The sequence below is a fragment of the Periplaneta americana genome, chromosome 11 (assembly GCF_040183065.1).
Source record: "Periplaneta americana isolate PAMFEO1 chromosome 11, P.americana_PAMFEO1_priV1, whole genome shotgun sequence".
NCBI classification, from domain to species: Eukaryota; Metazoa; Arthropoda; class Insecta; order Blattodea; family Blattidae; genus Periplaneta; species Periplaneta americana.
Window position 1 is genome coordinate 155,641,337 of NC_091127.1, and position 19,790 is coordinate 155,661,126.

Sequence of the window (19,790 nt, forward strand, 5' to 3'; positions counted from 1 at the left end):
TAGGTAAAATGCTTGAGATTTCAGCTCGCGTGAGTGTGGGTGTGAGATCGGCCTCGAAACAGTGTTTCTCACGCACAATGCGTGAGTCTTGGTAGATCTGAAAATACGAGAAATATAAGCACGAGAATTTGCTGTATTTACTTTAAAATTTTACAGAATGCAAAGGTAGTCCTAAATATTGCAAAGCATTTACTTTTTTCCGACTCGATATGAATGATTCCCTATATTTAACTATTGAGATATGGTGTAAACTTTCGTAAAAAAGTTGTGAAACCTGTTAATACACCTCCAAAACGTTTCGGCACATAAAACTAATCTCAAATGTTTTTTATGAAATAATCTGCTTGAAATAAAAATTGTGTCTATTTCTCCACTCTTTCAATCTCCAGGATGAATACAAGAGCTTTACTGCCTCTAGCAATGCTGTTGACGGCTGCCTTGTCTCAAAATGAAATTTCGAACCTCGCTATTAGAAGACCCAAGTCAGTTGGTGAACAATGTTCCATCATAACTCGTCCATCTGACTTTAGACTATCCATTACGAGGAGTATGGATGAGACTGGCCACTGGACGGCACAGGTGAGTCAGATCGAACATGCAGTAAGCTCAGGTAAATCCATCAGGTTGCCAGCGAGCGATAGGGTACCCCTGTCCTCTAGAGACCGGCAAACTGTCGATCAGGCTTGCCCATAACTGTTTACGTCCGTGAGCGGGCTTACGCTTAGTATCGTTCGCCCGCCTGCAACCTTCCCTCTCAAGCAGGCAGGCAGTGTGGTTGCACGTGACTCCCAAACAGTCCTAAGAGTGACCCGAAAGCCTGTTGGGTTCCGCCGACCTGCAGCAGACTGCTGCTTACAGAAGCATGATAAATATGAACCAAGTCATTCATACCTGACAAGAAGCCTGTAGATATAGACAAACTACTGAAAACTTAATTTGTCGTCTTGTGAAACGTACCGTCAATAAAGACAAAGAAAACTATTTCTCGTCAACATAATATCCATTAAATGCCAACAGTTATTATAAATTACTTGCACTTTCTTTTTCATCGTAGTAATATAAATTTAATGCAAACCATTCAAACTTTCAGCTTCATAAATAAAAAGAAATCTGTCCCTCAGAATTTAAATAGCAAATCATTATTCTGAAGAACGAAAAACTTTTATACAGTTTACAGGTATTCATGAGGCTTTTAATTGTTGATAAGGAAAAAGTTAAAATGAAATATTTTTCTATAATAGTTGTTCATATCCATAATAATTGTTACCAATATCTTTTCAACATATTTCTCTTCTCTTCTCTTCTCTTCTCTTCTCTTCTCTTCTCTTCTCTTCTCTTCTCTTCTCTTCTCTTCTCTTCTCTTCTCTTCTCTTCTCTTCTCTTCTCTTCTCCTCTCCTCTCCTCTCCTCTCCCCTCCCCTCCTCTCCCCTCCCCTCCCCTCCCCTCCCCATCCCCTCACCTCCCCTCCCCACCCCTCCCCTCCCCTCACAATCCCCTCCTCTCCCCTCCCTCCCCTCCTCTCCTCTCCTCTCCTCTCTTCCTTTCTCTCTTCTCTTCCTTTCTCTCTTCTCTTCTCTTCTCTTCTCTTCTCTTCTCTTCTCTTCTCTTCTCTTCTCTTCTCTTCTCTTCTCTTCTCTTCTCTTCTCTTCTCTTCTCTTCTCTTCTCTTCTTGTCCCTTCCCTTCCCTTCTCAACTAGTCACAAGTTACGAAATGTTACTATTTTGTTGAGTCAGATGCACTTTGCAGGAATATGAAATGTATAATATTGTCTTATTACTTTAGTAATTCTGTAGCGCAATAAATCGTAAAACTGTGTTTCTTTAATCAAGAAAAATCTGCCGTGTTGGACCATAAGATAAAGATTTTTTGAAGTGACTAAATAGCCAACGAACTTAGGTTCAAACTAGTACTGTTTCATCTTAACCCTTTCTAACACAAATTAAATTTACAAGCAATCCGTGTTGAAACAAATAGCTGTATTAGGACCAAGTTACGGGAGTGGCAACATTTGAAATAAAACTATATTGATGAAAATGTATTGAAATAGAAGTTATCCAGCAAAATTTACCTTCAGATGTAACACACAAGTATATAAATGCTATAAAGTTAATTATTGCCATACGGTATCTATAGGTAAGAAAGGGTTAACCAGCGCAGGCTGACTTCCGTGAATGCAAGTCACCCTACCTTATAATACGAGCAAACAGGCAGGCTTTCTTGGGTTCCGCCTGGACTGAACCTATAAAACCCGGGCTCAATGGGTTCAGGCTAAAAGTTAACTTACTTTGTAGCGTCACCGGAACCCAAGCCTGACGGCAACCGGGTACGGGCGTGAGTCTTGTGTGATTTGCCGGTCTCTACTGTCCTCTACATGTAACCTAATCTAACTTGAACTTAAGGGCAATATAAACTGGAAGCTGCAGAACAGCGCTTAGAACCGGTTTATATTCGACCGGTCGGAGAACAACCGGCGTAGCCTCCGCCAGAGTACATATCAACAACACTACAGCAATATATAGGATGAACCAGTCTGTGGCGTATCGGAATAAACACACACAAAACACAGACCTGCATATTTCGCTACTCCCTCCGCTCCCGAATAACAAACAGAAATCCTATCACTATCGGCACAACCCAAGTTCCCCTCCGTCGTCAACTCACTTACCTCGGAATTACAATCACTTCACAACTTTCATAGACATCCCTAGTCAACAACATCTGAAGAAAATTCAACATGGCCACAAAAGCAATAAGCTACCTCAGTGGTATCCAACGCCCAGGCTGCAGAACCCCCACTTTACTACATCTATACAAAGCATTGGTTCGATCCCTCTCCCCCCTCTTCGTAATTGAGCCATCATATAGCCAAATGGCTTGTCTCAAAATTGAGACGATTCAACAAGGCTCATGACAACAATCACCTCCTACATAATAGCCAAATTGGCTAGTCTCTTATACATGAGACAACTCATCTCGCCTAAGGTATTCCGTGGTTTTCCTCAGGCGTAAGACAAATGTCGGGATGAGCCCTATAAGAAATGGGCCACGGACCTATATGCCCTTCCCCATATATATTCCACCCTTATTATAAACGATGTATGCCCTAGTTCAGATAATATAAATAGTCTATTAAATATACGAGGTCACGCAATAAGTCGCAAATTGAAAGGACAGGGACCTCTCAAATTGCAGATTAGATTTCACGGCGCTTCTTCCGACGGCCTTCACATGCTTTGTCATCGAACAACAGATGACGGCGGGCGTCTTGCCATCCTAACGGCAAACACCAGCCAACTCCTCCTCGCCCCGTTCCATGATCACTTGCTCAAATCTCAGTCCCCCTCGCGTATGTGGTACCTAAGAGGTTACGTCCAATTTCGGCTTCCCCTTCAAAATTTTCTAGAGCTCCTTCAGAGGAGCAGCGTAACCCGGAGTGAGACTAGTGGCCAACAGGCTTGGAGCTCACATATTTAGTTTTGTACAGCTCCCAACCCCTTGCAAGGACGCGTTTTGCGTACCTTTTTAAATTTTCCTCCCAATTCTCCTTCGATTTTTCGACAGCTCTGCATACACCCGTCACTCTTCCTAGTACAAGCCGCACCTTCCCAAAAACGGAAATTCGAAGCAAGAGAAAGACGTATCCCCCGACACATTGCCAAGCTCCCAGGTGTAGCACAAACAACACATTATACACAAGAACCAAAACAACACCCCTCTTCACACATCTGGAGATAATAAACTACAAATACACCTTTTCAGCCCTCAACGGACCGTACACATATGCCTTATTCACAAACCCACCAAACACAGATAACAAAACCACTAGAATAGTACATTATGCAACGAGCCTATAATGGTACTAATTAAGAGGCAAGTATGATTGTTTATGAAACGAGCGCAAGCGAGTTTCATAATTTTCATACGAGCGTCTTAATTACCATTATAGGCGAGTTTCATACGACTTTTTATGCTCGACCATATTTCTAACTTGATATTATTCATTTTATTTGAGCAATGTTTCGTATGTTGTGAGATGTGCGCAGACGCGAAAGTATTGATTTTTTCCGAGGAACAGATGTCCACATTGACCTTGCTAGGCCATAAGAACCTACAGAGATAACATTGAAATTAAATTAGACATTGAAAAACGAGATGACAAATTGAATTGAATATTATTTACAATTAACGCTAATTATTATAGTAACAGAACATAACCTTCTGCGACAATATTGGATTTCCAGCCTCCGTGACTTTACGCTAATTGTCTGTCGATTGCATATCCGAGAATAATCGATATAACGATACAAAGCTGACTTGTGATTGGCTGAAGACCTGTACTTTAATGAGTAGGTGTACTTTAATGACATGCATTAAAGGACTGCTACCAGGTGTATAATTACTACATTTCGGCATGGTCGAGCATAAAAACTAATAACTCAGTACAACCAACCACAACCACAACAGCAACACAACGCGCCACAATTGGTCCAATAATTAGGCCTTCCACACCGCAGAGAGGCGATGACAAGTTCTGACAAATCAACGAATAAACCAGCACATGATCAAAACAACCCCTCAGTTTACGCAAAAAAAAAAAAAAAAAAAAAAACAGCAAACAAAAATATTACGGGAAAAGCACTATCCTCACTATTACCACATGTATTCCAAAACAGAAAATATAATACTACGCGACCAAGGCAGGAACCGTTTTGTTTGGTGGCGCTGCGATTCGCTTCCCAACACAGGCCGTGTTGTAAAGTCCGCATCAAATGCAAAATGAAGCACATGCTGAACTGCTCTCTTGTTTCATTATTATTAAGACGCTGTATGTTATATGTTCGTATATATAGTTAACTTTATTGTTTAGTTTTATTTTATCATATGCTTACACACACAGGAATCTATTCAGAAAACACACCACAACATCGGTGTTCGTAAAGGAGGGAACATGAATCGAAAGTAACGTAAACTAAAGTAGGTACTGTATTTTATACAATATTGCATTTGATATACATTTCTTACCTTAGCATTTTAAAGTAGCCGGACTCCGGACATCATATATGAGGAAAGCACCCGGTATAAAACCATCACTACCACCAGCATAGGCTACTATAAGTCGTTGACCTGCACTGCTATTTGTCTAAACTACTGACACATTTACGTCTTGCCAATATTTGTGGACAGTGTAATGGGTATGGAACCATGTTTCGTCCAGGTAAATAACGGGCTACTACATCAGAGCGTTCTATTAGATATTTCCTTTTATCTCTACATTTTTTTAATGCAAACCCCATGGATAGTATGAGTTTTAGTAAAGTTTCCTTGCACGCTTTAAAACCTATCTCTCTTTTACAAAATTTATGCGATTTTCCTATTGTTGGAAGCTCTTTGTAGAGACTATAATATTTTGTGCGAGATCGTGCGTATTTGCTTGTTTTCCGCACGAAACCAATACGCGGTAATTGTGAAATACCACATTCAGTATTCCCAACGTAACACACATAACAATTTCCCTCTTCTTACCGCTTAAGCGCGACATTCATTTTACTGCTCAACTACGTTTCGCTTTTTCAATCTTTTCCTCGACCATGAAAACGTCAACATACCGCTCTTGTAACGTATATTACTATATAATAACTTCTCTCCTTATGATACATTTTCCCATGACGTCTAATTAAACCTTATTTGCAGGAGGTCGTCTAGCTTTGTTTGGTGTCGATATTTCTACACCCTTGTCCTCACATTCTTTACCTTCCTTTCTAATCCTACTGTTTCCTTATTTACCTTCACAATAGCTGCAACACGCTCTGTTGTCTCCGATAGAGGTAGGAATAAACCAGTTGTGTTTTCTTCATCAGAAAACTTTATGGCATTATAAATAATGCTCCGCGCTTGGCTACGAAACACACGTCTTCCTACACGCGGCATTGCGACCACATTGAAACGCTAGGCATTGGATGTGACGACACTCCAGCAGTAAACATACGCAGCGAGCACGGAGTTCCTCATTCTGCCACGACGGGTCCCGCCTTGGTCGCGTAGTACATATATCATGATAATAACAAACATACATAAAATAACAATAACAACATAAACAATAGTAACAGGATGAAGTCCTGAGATTGGTGATAGGGTCAAAAGACAAAAAGGCCAGAGGCCCGGACAATATCTTCAACGAGCATTTAAAGAGCGCAGCCCCAAAGCTCATAAAAGCTTGGACGGACCTCTTCAATGAATGCTTGTTGAGAGGGAGCATTCCAGAGCGTTGGAGAACATCGAAGATTAAAACGCTATATAAGGGGAAAGGCAACGCCAGTGACCCTCATACATACAGAGGCATCGCTCTGGAATGCACACTCCTGAAAATACTGACGAAAATTGTCGTAGAAATAATAGCAGCACTAGTGGACCATCTTATACCAGTGGAGCAATTTGGCTTTAGAAAGAACCGCTCCACAATCCAAGCCGTGGAATGCCTCCAAGAAAATATAAAAGAAGCGCTCCACCACCCGAAGGGGAAACTATAATCTTTTCGCTGTAAGAAAAATCCTAATGTAAACAATAGCACGTGACTGAAGTGAGGCTTCATTGGCCGCTGTTTGGCGCCGTAGAATACTTGGTACATGTTCCCGCCTACTCTTGTACATTCTGTTTCATGTTAAACATTTCCCGTTACTCGTCAAGTAGGCCTAACCTCACTACTATGCATTCGTTTGCTTAGGAGATATTTACTTCATAATTATACTGTGATTAAATTATCACATAATTTATTATATACATTTAAGACTATTTGTTTTTCCGTTTTTGAGAAGGTTTCCAATCTTACGACTAATAACCACACACATCGAGGATACAGAAGCCATACTTCAGTACCACGTGCTTACGTAGTGATGCCAGTTCTTACAAGAACAGACTACCTCGGTGTTACTGTTGGTATTCATCCGCGTTCATAGTACATAACAAAATATAAAAGTAGTTTTTTCTTTTACATAGCGTTTTACATATGAGTGAAGTTATATGTTTCATTGTATTTAACAACTGGAATTGAATTTTTTATTTTCAAATAATACAAGATTATGGTTTCCAAACACGAACTATATTTCTCTGCGTCGTGTGAGTGTTTCGACTGAGAGCCAATCACGGGTATGACAGCAACGTGCTTTTGTTTACATTAGGATTTTTCTTACAGCGAAAACAGTATATACACGGTGTTTGTGGACTGCACAAAAGCGTTCGACACAATCAATAGAACAAAACTCATAGCCAAATTAGAGAACCTGATAGGAAGGACAAAAACTGACTAGACTGCAGTGGCCTATAGTGGACTTTACGTTGTCAGCAAATATCTGGATATATTAAGAAGATTGATTAATTGATTGATTGATTGATTGATTGAATGGAGTAGCAATAATTGTAGGAAATTTACTTTTCCTAATTAAAAAATCTTCCTATCAATCTTCTGGAAAAAAATTGTTATCTTGAAATAGGCTATAATTGATTGGACACTTTGGTACATTTATCTTCATAAGTAATATATAAATCAACTAATGGACACTGGTAACAACAAAGGAAATAAGCGTGAGGCATAGCTGAAATGTGACATGTAAACAAATGCAAGAATAAAATAAATTACAATTTTATTACTTACAAAATAGAAGAGCAACTAACAAGGGAAGGGTTTCGTCTCGAACAGGAATTTTTGGTTAAAAATTTGTACAGAGCCTTATCTCACAATGGTGATGAAGTCCGTAAAAGCATTCATTTGTGTAACTCTCCGTTTGGTTGGTATTGGACAATACACTTCTTTAAAAATGTACATGAGGATTCTCTACAAAATGCATGAAACAGCATGGAGCAGAGCAATAAGCACAACACACAGAAGCAACACCTGAACAATCTTCTGAACCACACTCCAGTGCTGAAAAATCAAATGCTACCTGAATTACATTTTTGAAGTCCGAGACTTGTTCAGGATTCACGTAACCAGCTGACTGTCAGGAAAACTGAAGCATAAGGCGGTACATTGGAGCAGACAACTGGTTATGAATAAGAGTGCATTTTCATTATAAACACTCGATTTCCCAAGTTAAGTTCTCGATTGTCAGCAAGAGGTTCTAATTTAATCTGTTATCCTCCGAGCATATATTTTGTATTGTCTAAGGAAATAGATATCCAGAGGCTGGATATATTTAGTTTTTTTAGGTGGAATGATCATACATTCTATGTCCTAGCCTTGGAATGATTCATGTTTAAGGTTGTGTCCTTATGCGCACTTCATGAATCACACAACAGTACGCTATATACTTTTGACTAGCTGCAAGATTTTCAGACAGAACTTGGAGAAAAATATCCTTAAATGGGCTTTAGACATTTTACCACTCGCACTAGCTTCTAGACTAGGCTAGGCTTACGGGTAAGGTGTCCCATCCCCTTAACTTGTGCAGTGCTCTCCCCACCCCTCAACTTGTATAGTGCTCTGACAGATGAATTACACATTACACAAACGAATGCTTTTGGGAGCTTTGCAGAGATGTAAAGATGGGCCCTGTATACAAATTTTGGATACGAAATTCCTGTTCGAGCCGAAACCCTTCGACAGAAATCAAGTTCGACATTCTATAGTTCGACTGCTTACGTAAGAGAATTAGACACGCCCCTATACGGGCACTAAGAAATGGGTTTGCCATTTGAATGGGAATTGATTCTGTGTCTTGTAGGTGATAATTTTGTTAAAGGAAAACAGAATGTTTTATTGATTAGGACATCCATATTTAATAACTGATTTTAAATTAATGAACTCTTCTTTTTCTATTTGAGAACTGGGCCGTTTGTGAGACGGAACTGTCGAAACCCACTGTGGTACTAGAAGCGCATACACCAGTCTCGGGGCGGGCAGGAAATGCAAGTACAGTACTGTATTCATTGATGAATAACCAATAAGAATTTGTATTCATTTCACCTGCCACACCCTTATTGGACTGAACTTTAAATTCTGTTCAGTCGAACTTAGGAGAGTCCACTGTACACACTTACTGTACTATTGTAACGTTCAGACTTAAGCTCAAAATGTGTAGGTTATCCCTAAAAGAATAGTTGTTAATATAGCCTATGCCTTTTAATTATTCTAAGTGGATATATTAGAGTGTGAATAATAACGATGCAATACTGAGATAAGTTTGATGATGTCCCATATTTCAATAGGGAACTTGCCATAAAGAAGATCAGAAGGCCCGAACTTTCTCACGGACGCTGGATGTCGGCAGTAAATTGAACAACTGTGTCACTAATATTTGTTCCTGTGTTCGTTGAATATTAGGTGCAACTTAATCAGGGAGAAAATTTGCGACAGTCAGACGAAAGTCGTCCGTGGCAAGTGGATTTGAAGCAGACCACTAAGAGATGCGGATTGTACAAATCTGCACAGATTGTTGCCACACTCACAGGTAAAATACCATTGAGTTTGATAAATTACGTTTTAATGAGGGTCATATGATCTGTTTCTTCATTAATTTAAAGTACGCCTAAATGATAACGTCGAAATCTGTGATCTGATTAAAAATAAACCTTCGAAACTAATTTCAAGAGTATAAATTCAAATGTAGTTATTATAGAGCAGACGTAGTCCTCGGTGGTCTAGTGGTTACCATATTTGGCATTGAATGTCAAAGGTTGCGAAGTTAGGACGAACAGTGGATTCTAAGAGGCAATAAAAGCATAGCTTAAATTTCTTCGGGAGCAAAGTAAAGTTGAGGAGGCTTTTGTCCCAAGCTTTGTGACAGATATATAAACTAATTCTGTCTCTGCTTGAGAGAATTTTCAGACAAATGTACCAATCAGTTGTCTTTCATCCCATGATGTTCTCTACATCGCGCATATAGGGTGGAAGTGAAATAACCTTCCGGATTGAAAGAAACGATAAGGTACACTTAAAAGATTAAATGCACGGATAATTAAAAAAATAAGTTTGAAGTTTCAGCAGTCGGGTAACATCGCCGCTAACACACTGTACTCGTAATACAGATCTAAGTGTTCAACGAACTCGGTCTATTTCGCTAGGTGAGCTACTCTGGCTACGACGTTGCAATCTGCTCGCATCGTGCAGTGGCTTGAAATTAGCGGTTTTTTAAATTAAATTTACACGAAAACCGTCACGGTATTGAAATACGCTTGAGGGATAAATTATTATTTATTAGATCTTCTATCGATATGGACATAAATCACGATTCTACTCGCAATAGTTACCGAATAAGAGGGTGTTAAATATATGAAAAAAAACTATGAACCACAAGATTATTTCACTTCCATCCTGTATATTATGTATTTTATCTGTGCATCAATTTTCCTGAAACCGCAAAGATCTTTGGCGTATAAATCAGGGAAGTAGTGTAGAGATTGTAAGCTGGCACAATAATTAAATTAAGCTGTAGTGTGTTTGGGACAGTATTACTCGAGACAGATATAACAAATCGGTATTACGAAGATGACACATGCTTTCTTATCATAAGTGTAACACATTTCACATCAATTCAGGTAGATACCGTTTATAGAATTACTGATTTCAATTGTAATAATAATAATAATAATAATAATAATAATAATAATAATAATAGTCCGTGGCGCTAGAGCCCGCGAAGGGCCTAGACCGACCAGCCGGCTGCTGGCCTCACACCCACATGCCGAAGCAGAGGTGGACGATCATCCAACCAGAATGGAGGTATCGTGTGGTTAGCACGATGATCCCCCCAGCCGTTATAGCTGGTATTCGCAACCGGATTTCGCTACCCATCGTATCTCCCCAAGTGCATCACGATACTGGGTGGGCACCAGTCCCATACACTGGCCAAAATTTCATGAGAAAATTTCTTCCCCCATGAGGACTCGAACCAGCGCGCATTCCGTAACGCGAGTCCTAGGCGGGATGCCTTAGACCGCGACGCCACGGCGCGGGACGATTTCAACTAACATATACAGGGACATCATTTTATTTTTACTTGCATTTTTATTGTACCTGCATTTCTGAATGTACTTCACTCTCACCCCTTCACTAATGTCCTTGCTCCCGTCAGACACACAAACTTACGGCCGCTGTTGCATTCGAAGTCTTCAAGCAGTGAAGTAAACACTGCAGTGTATAGTGTGTTTCATAAATATGGTTGCGTTTTCTATAGAAGAAAGAACCTATATTAATAATATCGTACTAAAAAATTATATTCAAGAAACGATAAATTCAATTTCAGAGAATATGCTTCAAAATGTTTTTAATAATATGCGTACTGAATTGAAGCCTGCATTGTAATGAACGGCAACCATTTTCAGCAACTTGTTTAAAAATTCAGATTAGCTTATTTTGAATTGAGGTGGCTAGAAGCAAAGGAATGCTAGTGACATTTGTGATAACATGAGTTAAGTGCATCCAGTGTAAGCAAAAGTATCTAAAATTTTAGTGGAAATGGATATTTTAATCGCATCACACATTAAAATTTAAATAAAAATTTCACCCATTTTACGAAAGCTTAAATATTTAAAACCCATTTTCTCAAAAGTAACTTAAGTGCACTTACAGCCCTTTACCTATGAGCCCCTCAATTTAAATGCACTCTCTATATTGTATGATAACATCAATAATTAATATGCTAAATAAAGTAGACATTACGTAACGAACATAGCCGCCTGAAAAGTTGAGTTTAAAAAAAAAATGTTACTACTCTACTGTATTTTGATAAATTCCGTAAAAGTGATGATCAAACTGAAAATCGTAATATCGTATTTCCCTACAACATAAATGGATACACTACTTTTCTCTCCTCCTATAGTTAGTAAAATGATTTGTTTACATATTGCACTAGTAACATCAAACTCCTTTAATGGAAGGGGGAAACAGTGTTTCCGAGTATAGCCAGGTTAATGTTAAAAATGTTGGTAAAAATAAAGTGATGTCCCTGTATAAAATAAATCAATTACTATGCACCTACACATGGAGATGAAATTTAGTTTCCTGCATTGTACACGAAAGGCATTTTATAATCTCAAAACTAAGATATCTAGTCCATTAACAGATTTATATTTCGCACTGGCATACAAGGTAAACATTAGATCATAGATTACAGTTGGTATTTATTACTTCAGTAAAGCCTCTATAATGAATTATATTGCTTCAACACAAAATGCATGTTATTTCGGATCACATACAGAAGAGTCATAATTAATGAACCAATATTCGTTACAGAGCCTTGCGCCACTTCCCCACCGAGTATTCCTCCAGAATACGAGTTGTTTCCTGGTGTGGGATATTACAAATTTCATGAAACTCCGAAGACTTGGGATGAAGCAAGAAAAATATGTGAAGAGGAAGGAGCTTACTTAGCTATAGTAAATTCGAAAAAAGAGTCGCAGATCTTCCAGAATCTCTTGAGTAGTGCGACAACATACAGAGATTTTCTTCTCCTTGGCTTCCACGATAGATTTGTTGAAGGAGAGTTCGTTACAATATTTGGTAAGCAGAGATATGCTTAATTCTACTCTTTCTAAATTGCTGTTTTAACAATGTAACATACTTATTTCCAGAGTCTAACCTTTATCAATTCTGTTGCCTTATTTGAACTGACGCATTTTTCTACTCTGTTTTCTATCAGAGACTTCTGCGATGTTACGAGATATTTCTCAAAGAGATCTCTTACCTTAATAGAAAAGTTGATCTAAGTCACCCATTAGAAAAATCTGGAACTTGATGAGAAGAGGAAAATCTAGACAATATTTTGTCTGAAACACATTCGATCAGATTCATAATACTTTTACATGCCATAAATCTAAGACATGGAATTTTGGACTTTAGTTGCTTTCTGCAGGAATCCATAGCAAGTAATGTTTGAATCCTTAAAGTCGAATTTATTACTCCATTCCAATCGTCCGTTGTAGCCAAACCTAAAGGTGACTTACCGTCTATTTTATTCTACAGAGCGTTCGCCTACGGGTGGGGCCAGGAAAGCGGCCTGCCTGCGGTATCGCTTACTGGAATCGTCTATCCGTAAGCTTCCGCTTTCTATACTATACTCTGTGGGGTTTTAATTTCAAAAGTTTAGCAGCAGTAAAGACTGATGTTTTTGAAACACTAACTTCCTGTGAAACAAGTCTTAGAGATTTATTAGGAGAGCGTGTAAATGATGCACTGATTTCATCAATTTTTTCTTCCGTCAATACTCTTTGTTTTCGCTTAGGAATTGTAGCATTTATCGACCCTGTTGTCCTTAATTTGTTAACAAGACGTCTAACAGTTTCTCTACCCTGAATTGGAGTACCCGAATATTTCACTTCAAATTGCCTACGCACCTCTCTACATGACTCTGTTTTCACATATGCATCATACATAAAAACTCTCTGTTCAAGCGTGAATTTTGCGTTTTGCATTGCTAACAAATTTTATACAACGCTGAATATTTAAGCAACTGTGTCAAGAAACTGCACTGTACGTATTAAATACTGCAACATCTGGCTCACAACTGATAACTTGTCGACCTTGATGTCCTTGATTGTCGAGCGTGTCTCAACAACTGCGCGCACAAAGCGGCGTATCAGTACATGCCGCTTTCCTGGCCCCACCCGTAGGCGAACGCTCTGTACTATTCCCCCTTCAGGGGATTGTCCTCGCACGCAGGCCGCTCGGGTGTCCCCATTGTACTACCCGGGATGGAATGGTGTGCATGTACTGAGGTTCACCTGTCAGCGTCGGATTCATGAATGTCGCCCAGACCATCTATCTGACTTAGACAATCATCGCACATATAACGCGCACAAGGCCAAAGCGTGAAAGTCTAGTAATATTGAATCTCTTGGAGGAAATGTCACCTATTAGTTTCTTTAGGACAGAAACCTCACAGACCCTATTCAATATTTCACCCAATCACTTTGATGCATGATCCATTGTTCATTGCATTATAAGTAAACGTATACTTGTTTAATAGTTTTAGGGTAAATAAATGAACATATTTATAGCAGGAATTTTGCTTTATTTCGTAGTGAAGTCGATTATCTCGTTATATATTGTGCCATGAAAATATTACACGACTTCATTTTAATAAAATTATATCCATGTGATTTGAACTGAATTTGTTACAGACATGAAGTACCATAACCATCTAGGACTTTTCTCTTAATTTTTAAGTTAAAATAGTATATTTAATTTCACATTTCTTGTAACACCATATTTACACAAACATCTTAGGTGTATTTATTGACATTCTTTACTTTCCAATGCTAATACTAGCAAATTTTTTATTTTATGCTCGACCATGCCGAAATGTAGTAATTATACACCTGGTAGCAGTCCTTTAATGCATGTCATTAAACTACACCTATTCATTAAAGTTCAGGTTTTCGATTATTCTCGGATATGCAATCGAAAGACAAAGAGGAAGACGTCACGGAGGTAGGAAATCCAATACTGTCGTAGAAGGTTATGTTCTGTTACTATAAAATTAGCGTTAATTGTAAATAATATTCAAATAAATTCAATTTGTCATCTCGTTTTTCAGTTCTAAATCAATTTCCAGGTTATACATTCTCTACATTACATCAAGGTCAATGACATTATTGTTTCTCGGAAAAAAACAATACTTTCGCGTCTGCGCACATCTCACAATTCACGAGCTATGAACAAGGTCGCTTCCGATCTTCTGTCAGATACAAATAAAATTAATACTTCTGAATAATTTCATGTTAGAAATATGGTCGAGCATAAAAAGTCGTATGAAACTTGCCTATAATGGTAATTAAGACGCTCGTATGAAAATTATGAAACTCGCTTGCGCTCGTTTCATAAACAAACATACTTGCGTCTTGATTACTATCATTATAGGCTCGTTGCATAATGTACTATTATAATAATCTTGAAAAAAAGTTTGTTTAGCTATGTCTATCTGTCCTATGATTATCTATGAATTTACACTTTGTATGATGATGATGATGATGATGATGATGATGATGATGATGATGAACACCAGAGTGATAATTAGAACAATGTATAAATCTCGAATTAACATTTCAACTTATTCCCTTTCAACAGGAAAGCCTCTAGGAAGCACAGGTTTCATCCGTTGGCACGAAAATGAACCTAATAATGATGGAGATGAGGACTGTGGCTCCATGTATCCTGATGGCGGTTTGAACGATTTACCATGTTCACAGAAACAGCCCTTCATTTGCGAACGGGAGATCTGACGACAGACGAAGCCGCACTCTATATCGTCGAAGCATGTAAATTTGAAGTCACTCTTTATATGCTCGATACACTTTTTTTTAATAAGTTTTAATTATTATACACCCACTTATATACTTGTTTACAATAATTAATTGGCAAAATTAAAGTTGTGAAAATTTCATTAATAAGACATCGAATATTGCAGAGGAATTGATGGTTTCTTTCTCAGATTAATAACAGAGTATTTTATTATACATAGGTTGGATAAAAGTAATGGCAACAGTTCGATATTTCTGACATGGCTTTATTCACAGGGGTACAACATTTACGTACCTTCTATATAGTAGCCCCCCTTATTTATTACCTTTTGCCAAATGTTTGGAAGGCGCGGCCATCTTTGTTGATGTTCCGTATTGACCGTCCTATAGCACGGATAAGTTCATCTCTGGTATTGTACCGGGCCCCTCGCATTGGTTCTTTCACTTTGGTGAAAAGATCGTAATCGCATGGATCATATCGGGTGAGTACGGTGGATGTTCCAGAATCTTCCATTGCCAGCGGTGCAAGAGATCCTTGACAGCAGCAGCGGTATGACTCCTTGCATTATGATGAAGAATAATGGGATTCTGTACCACCAATGTCTTGCAGAATGTGGAGCGCAGTTTTGTGACATACTCAGACTTCCGCTGCGCAGTCAATCGGCGATCAGCATCCAACAGGGAAGCAAGGAGTTGAACTGTGTTGTCCTCCACGCGGGGTCGTCCTGTACGGAGGTTGTCCTGAACGGCATCCCTGCCTTCCCGGAACGCTTTAACCCATTGTGCCACTGTGCGATATGGCAACGCTACATCGGCATATGCTTCATGCAGTCCCTGAAAACATTCTTGTGCACTATGACCTCGTGTCACTTCAATTTTGATCCAGGAACGTTGCTCTAGTTTTGTAAACGTGGTCTTAGGGCGCTCGCACGATCCCTAAGAAAATCAACGTTCTACACACTGCAGTAGATTGACAGAGTACTGTCGCCGCTGGCTGCACTAACTCATCTAACAGTCCTTGTTCATGTCCACACAGCTGGCAGCTCTCGAACGTACCATCGTCACGTGACAGCAGTGTTGCCATTACTTTTTATCCAACCTATGCATTTTCATTATTTTTATTGGTACGCCGAGTTGGATCATTTTAATCTATAAGAAACAACGTGATTGAGACGGATTTGAAATCTTTTTTGATTAAATGGATTTGGTCGCACTCATATTAAATACGAGTATACATTGGCAAATAAATTTGCATTACACATATCTGGCTAACAGGCCTCGTTTATGCCCAGAATTTAAAAATTTTGGAGAGGTTTTTCTTATGAGAATAGCATATATATTTCATTTTATTCTCCAGCTAATATATTATGCAATATTATATGATTATAGGTAATTCGTAATGAATGCTTACGCCGAAGCTCGTAGCAAGAACGTTATGGTGTATGTGACTTAGCTAGCTGCAAGTGGAAATGTAGCGAGGAAGGGAAGATTCTCAGTTCATTTTTTTCTTCACCTTATGCGCAAGTACATTTCACGAGATAACGAATAAACCTATACTAATAAATGTAGCCTACATAATTACTATTTTATTAAACAATGTTTGCTCATGATTTTTTATTTATTTCCTGTAATTTATATTTTAAGTGTAGGGTTCTTTCTAAAGATGCAGATGAAGTACGATATTATCTTACTAGCACTGCAAAATAAGAAAACCCTACGACCCTATGTAATTGTTAAGAATCAGACTTATGTTCATGACATATCCAAAATTACTCCTGGAATAAACCTCATTATTTATTCAATGTTTACATATATTCCTTTATTTTGACATTCTTGTTGTCTAGATTTAGTAATAAACGGTGGTTAAAAAAATTGTAACTGAAAGTAACCAGAACAAAACTAAAGGCTTTGTCTGGTCTTCCTTGCACAACAGGATGCTCCACATGGCGTCCATCATTGTTCACTACGTACCGTAAACTGGGGTAAAGAGGATCACATGTGGTAAAGTGGATCATATGTGTATTGTTAGATAAGTCAGCGCCACATGGATCACACATGCAAAGAAAACTATTTTTAGTGGCACTTATAGAAGAAAGGTTTTCTTTTCATGTGTGATCCATGTGGCGCTGCCTTATCTAGGCAATACACATATGATCCACTTTACCACAGGTGATCCTCTTTACCCCAGTTTACGGTACTCCATGCATTCAATACACTGAACAACAAATTTTTACTTTTTGTCTTGCTCCGAAATGAAAATATATGAATATTACTAATATGTGTGCCCTAAATCTGAATTTAAAATCCAAATTGCTCAATCACGTACCATTTTCCGGGGAAAGTGAATTGAATTTTTACGAAAAACTTTTTATTTTTTTATTTTTCACTGCTACTGATAAAATTACAACAAAATGCCTCATAATACTTGAAAAATGTGTACTGGATACAAAAATGATGTTACACAGTTTACAACAATAAAAATATTTCGTATGTAGAATGAGAAAAATCTCGGAATTTGAACTCATTATTTAAAAAGATTTTCTGAATGACTTCTGTTTATAACAAGGAACCAACAATGGTCTGTAAGCATGCCGGATGATGATCTTCCTTTATATCGCCTTTCCATTTCAGATATTTCTTGATGAAATCTCTCCCCATGCTGGTCGCTTACCGCTCCAAGACTAGGATGAAAGCAATCCAAATGAGAATGTGAAAAGTGTATCTTGAGAGACATATTACGCACCATTTTGTCATATGCACTTAACATGGATTCCACAAATTCGATGTAGTTGTCTGCCCTAGAATTTCCAAGGAAATTTGACTAAACATCTTTGAAAGTGCTCTATGCCATTTTTTATGTAACGGAAAGTTGTTCCTCAAACAAAGAGTCAGCTCAAACTTTGCGAATTTGTGTATCGATGAAAATGCCCTCTTCTAGTTTGCCTTCAGTCAAATTGGTAAACTTTTCTTTTAAATACTGAAAATCACACCATTGTTTGTTCATTGCGTAGACCTCACTTTGAATTGTAATGAAATTTACTGAATAGAAGGGACCAATATCCGTTTATTTATTAAAAGTACAAAAGAACATGTCAAAAACCATAAGAAACCGGCAATAGATCATAAACTCATAAAATGCATTAGCTTTCGTTTTGGTTTACAACCTCCAACCCGCGCCAGATGTTTCCTGGGGGAGCGCTGATCGAAAAAAGAAAACCATAGTATATCTTAAAAACCTTACCTGATACGAAGAAAAGAGATGCATTTTTGGATTCAACGCACACCAAACCATATGGGACATATTGTTTTAAGTAGGAGCAAAATTCTTGTTGTTCAGTGAATCCGTGCAACCATGGCAGCACAATGATATAGAGTTACCTATAGCAGTTATTAGAGTAACACAGACTTAATCTTTACGTACAGGTAATGAAGGGCAGTGGCGGCTCGTGATAAAATATTACGCGTGTTCACAATTTTGTGTTCCAAAACCGAAGAGAATTTCAAATCATACGTTTAATATGAAATGTCATTATTCCGATGTTTCACTATCGAAAAAATCATGCATAAGTTCAAGATACATAATAATATAATAATAATAATAATAATAATAATAATAATAATAATTAATAATAATAATAAAACCCAATCTTTTTATTTCCAATTTTTCCTAGTAAGTCAGTTTACCCAGTTCTTTATGTTCAAAATTGCTTGAACAGATTCATTGCTTATGTTTGTTAAAAACTAATACATAGGCTACCACAATACCGTTATTTAGAAAAGCGTGTGTAGTGTAATATATTTTGGTTCACAACACACTGATACACTATAGCCTATACCACTAGTGTAATCCCATTGTCATAGATTGATTACTATAAATACATGCCAGTAAATATTATTCTTAAATATTATACACCACCATACAGATACTTAAATTCATACCACTATCACAGTTTGCCAGCACGTGTTTGAAAGCTACACTATGCTGTTATGCTAACATGAAACTATAGTAATTCACAAACTAAACTCTCGTAGCAGCACTGTACACAACCCACACAAAGTAAACTTTCCAACAGTGAGAAATGCTGACATCTACAGGGCTAAAATACAGACTATTAAATTCCATGCCTCGAAATATAGCAAGTGAAAGATAGGCATCGATGCATCTCACATCTGTAGGGTAGATTCAATGTTCACTTAACGCTTTGTGCTCTTGTCGAGTCATAAGCAGCCAGCTAAAGACAAGTTTGTCCCGCGCATGCGTGTAATTCCTGTAACCTTTTTGCAAAGAGCACGGCTTAAAGGTGAACGCACATTGCCAAGTTTACGTAAGTTCATGCAAGATGCGGGAAGTTTAAAATACTCGATTCTGAAATTATACATCCCCCTCTACGCCAGTACGGTATTAAATAATAAAACTAGTCGTGCTTCAATGGAAACAAGGTGTTCACGTGCTCTTGTGCTCTTATTGACGCACCGCCACTGTGAAGGGCATACAGGGTTTGAAACATTCTTCCTTTAATACACTGGGCTACTGGTAGGATAGGGAAAGGCAAATCCC

At 38.2% G+C, this 19,790-nt stretch overlaps 1 protein-coding gene across 1 annotated transcript; it reads left to right on the forward strand.

Annotated features, from left to right (window-relative positions):
- The first annotated feature begins 390 nt into the window (after positions 1-390).
- LOC138708562 (hemolymph lipopolysaccharide-binding protein-like) lies at positions 391-15,214 on the forward strand. Its single transcript, XM_069838677.1, has 4 exons — positions 391-579; positions 9,318-9,444; positions 12,228-12,494; positions 15,060-15,214. Exons 1-4 carry the CDS (start codon positions 391-393, stop codon positions 15,212-15,214), a joined length of 738 nt encoding a protein of 245 aa, XP_069694778.1.
- Positions 15,215-19,790: the final 4,576 nt, after the last annotated feature.

What these genes read in the sequence shown, in the direction of transcription:
- LOC138708562 (XM_069838677.1), top strand. Translation starts at nt 391, where the DNA reads ATGAATACAAGAGCTTTACTGCCTCTAGCAATGCTGTTGACGGCTGCC. An exon ending in GATTGTTGCCACACTCACAG is followed by an intron (nt 9,445 to 12,227) that starts GTAAAATACCAT and finishes TATTCGTTACAG; the next exon opens with AGCCTTGCGCCACTTCCCCA. An exon ending in AGAGTTCGTTACAATATTTG is followed by an intron (nt 12,495 to 15,059) that starts GTAAGCAGAGAT and finishes CCCTTTCAACAG; the next exon opens with GAAAGCCTCTAGGAAGCACA.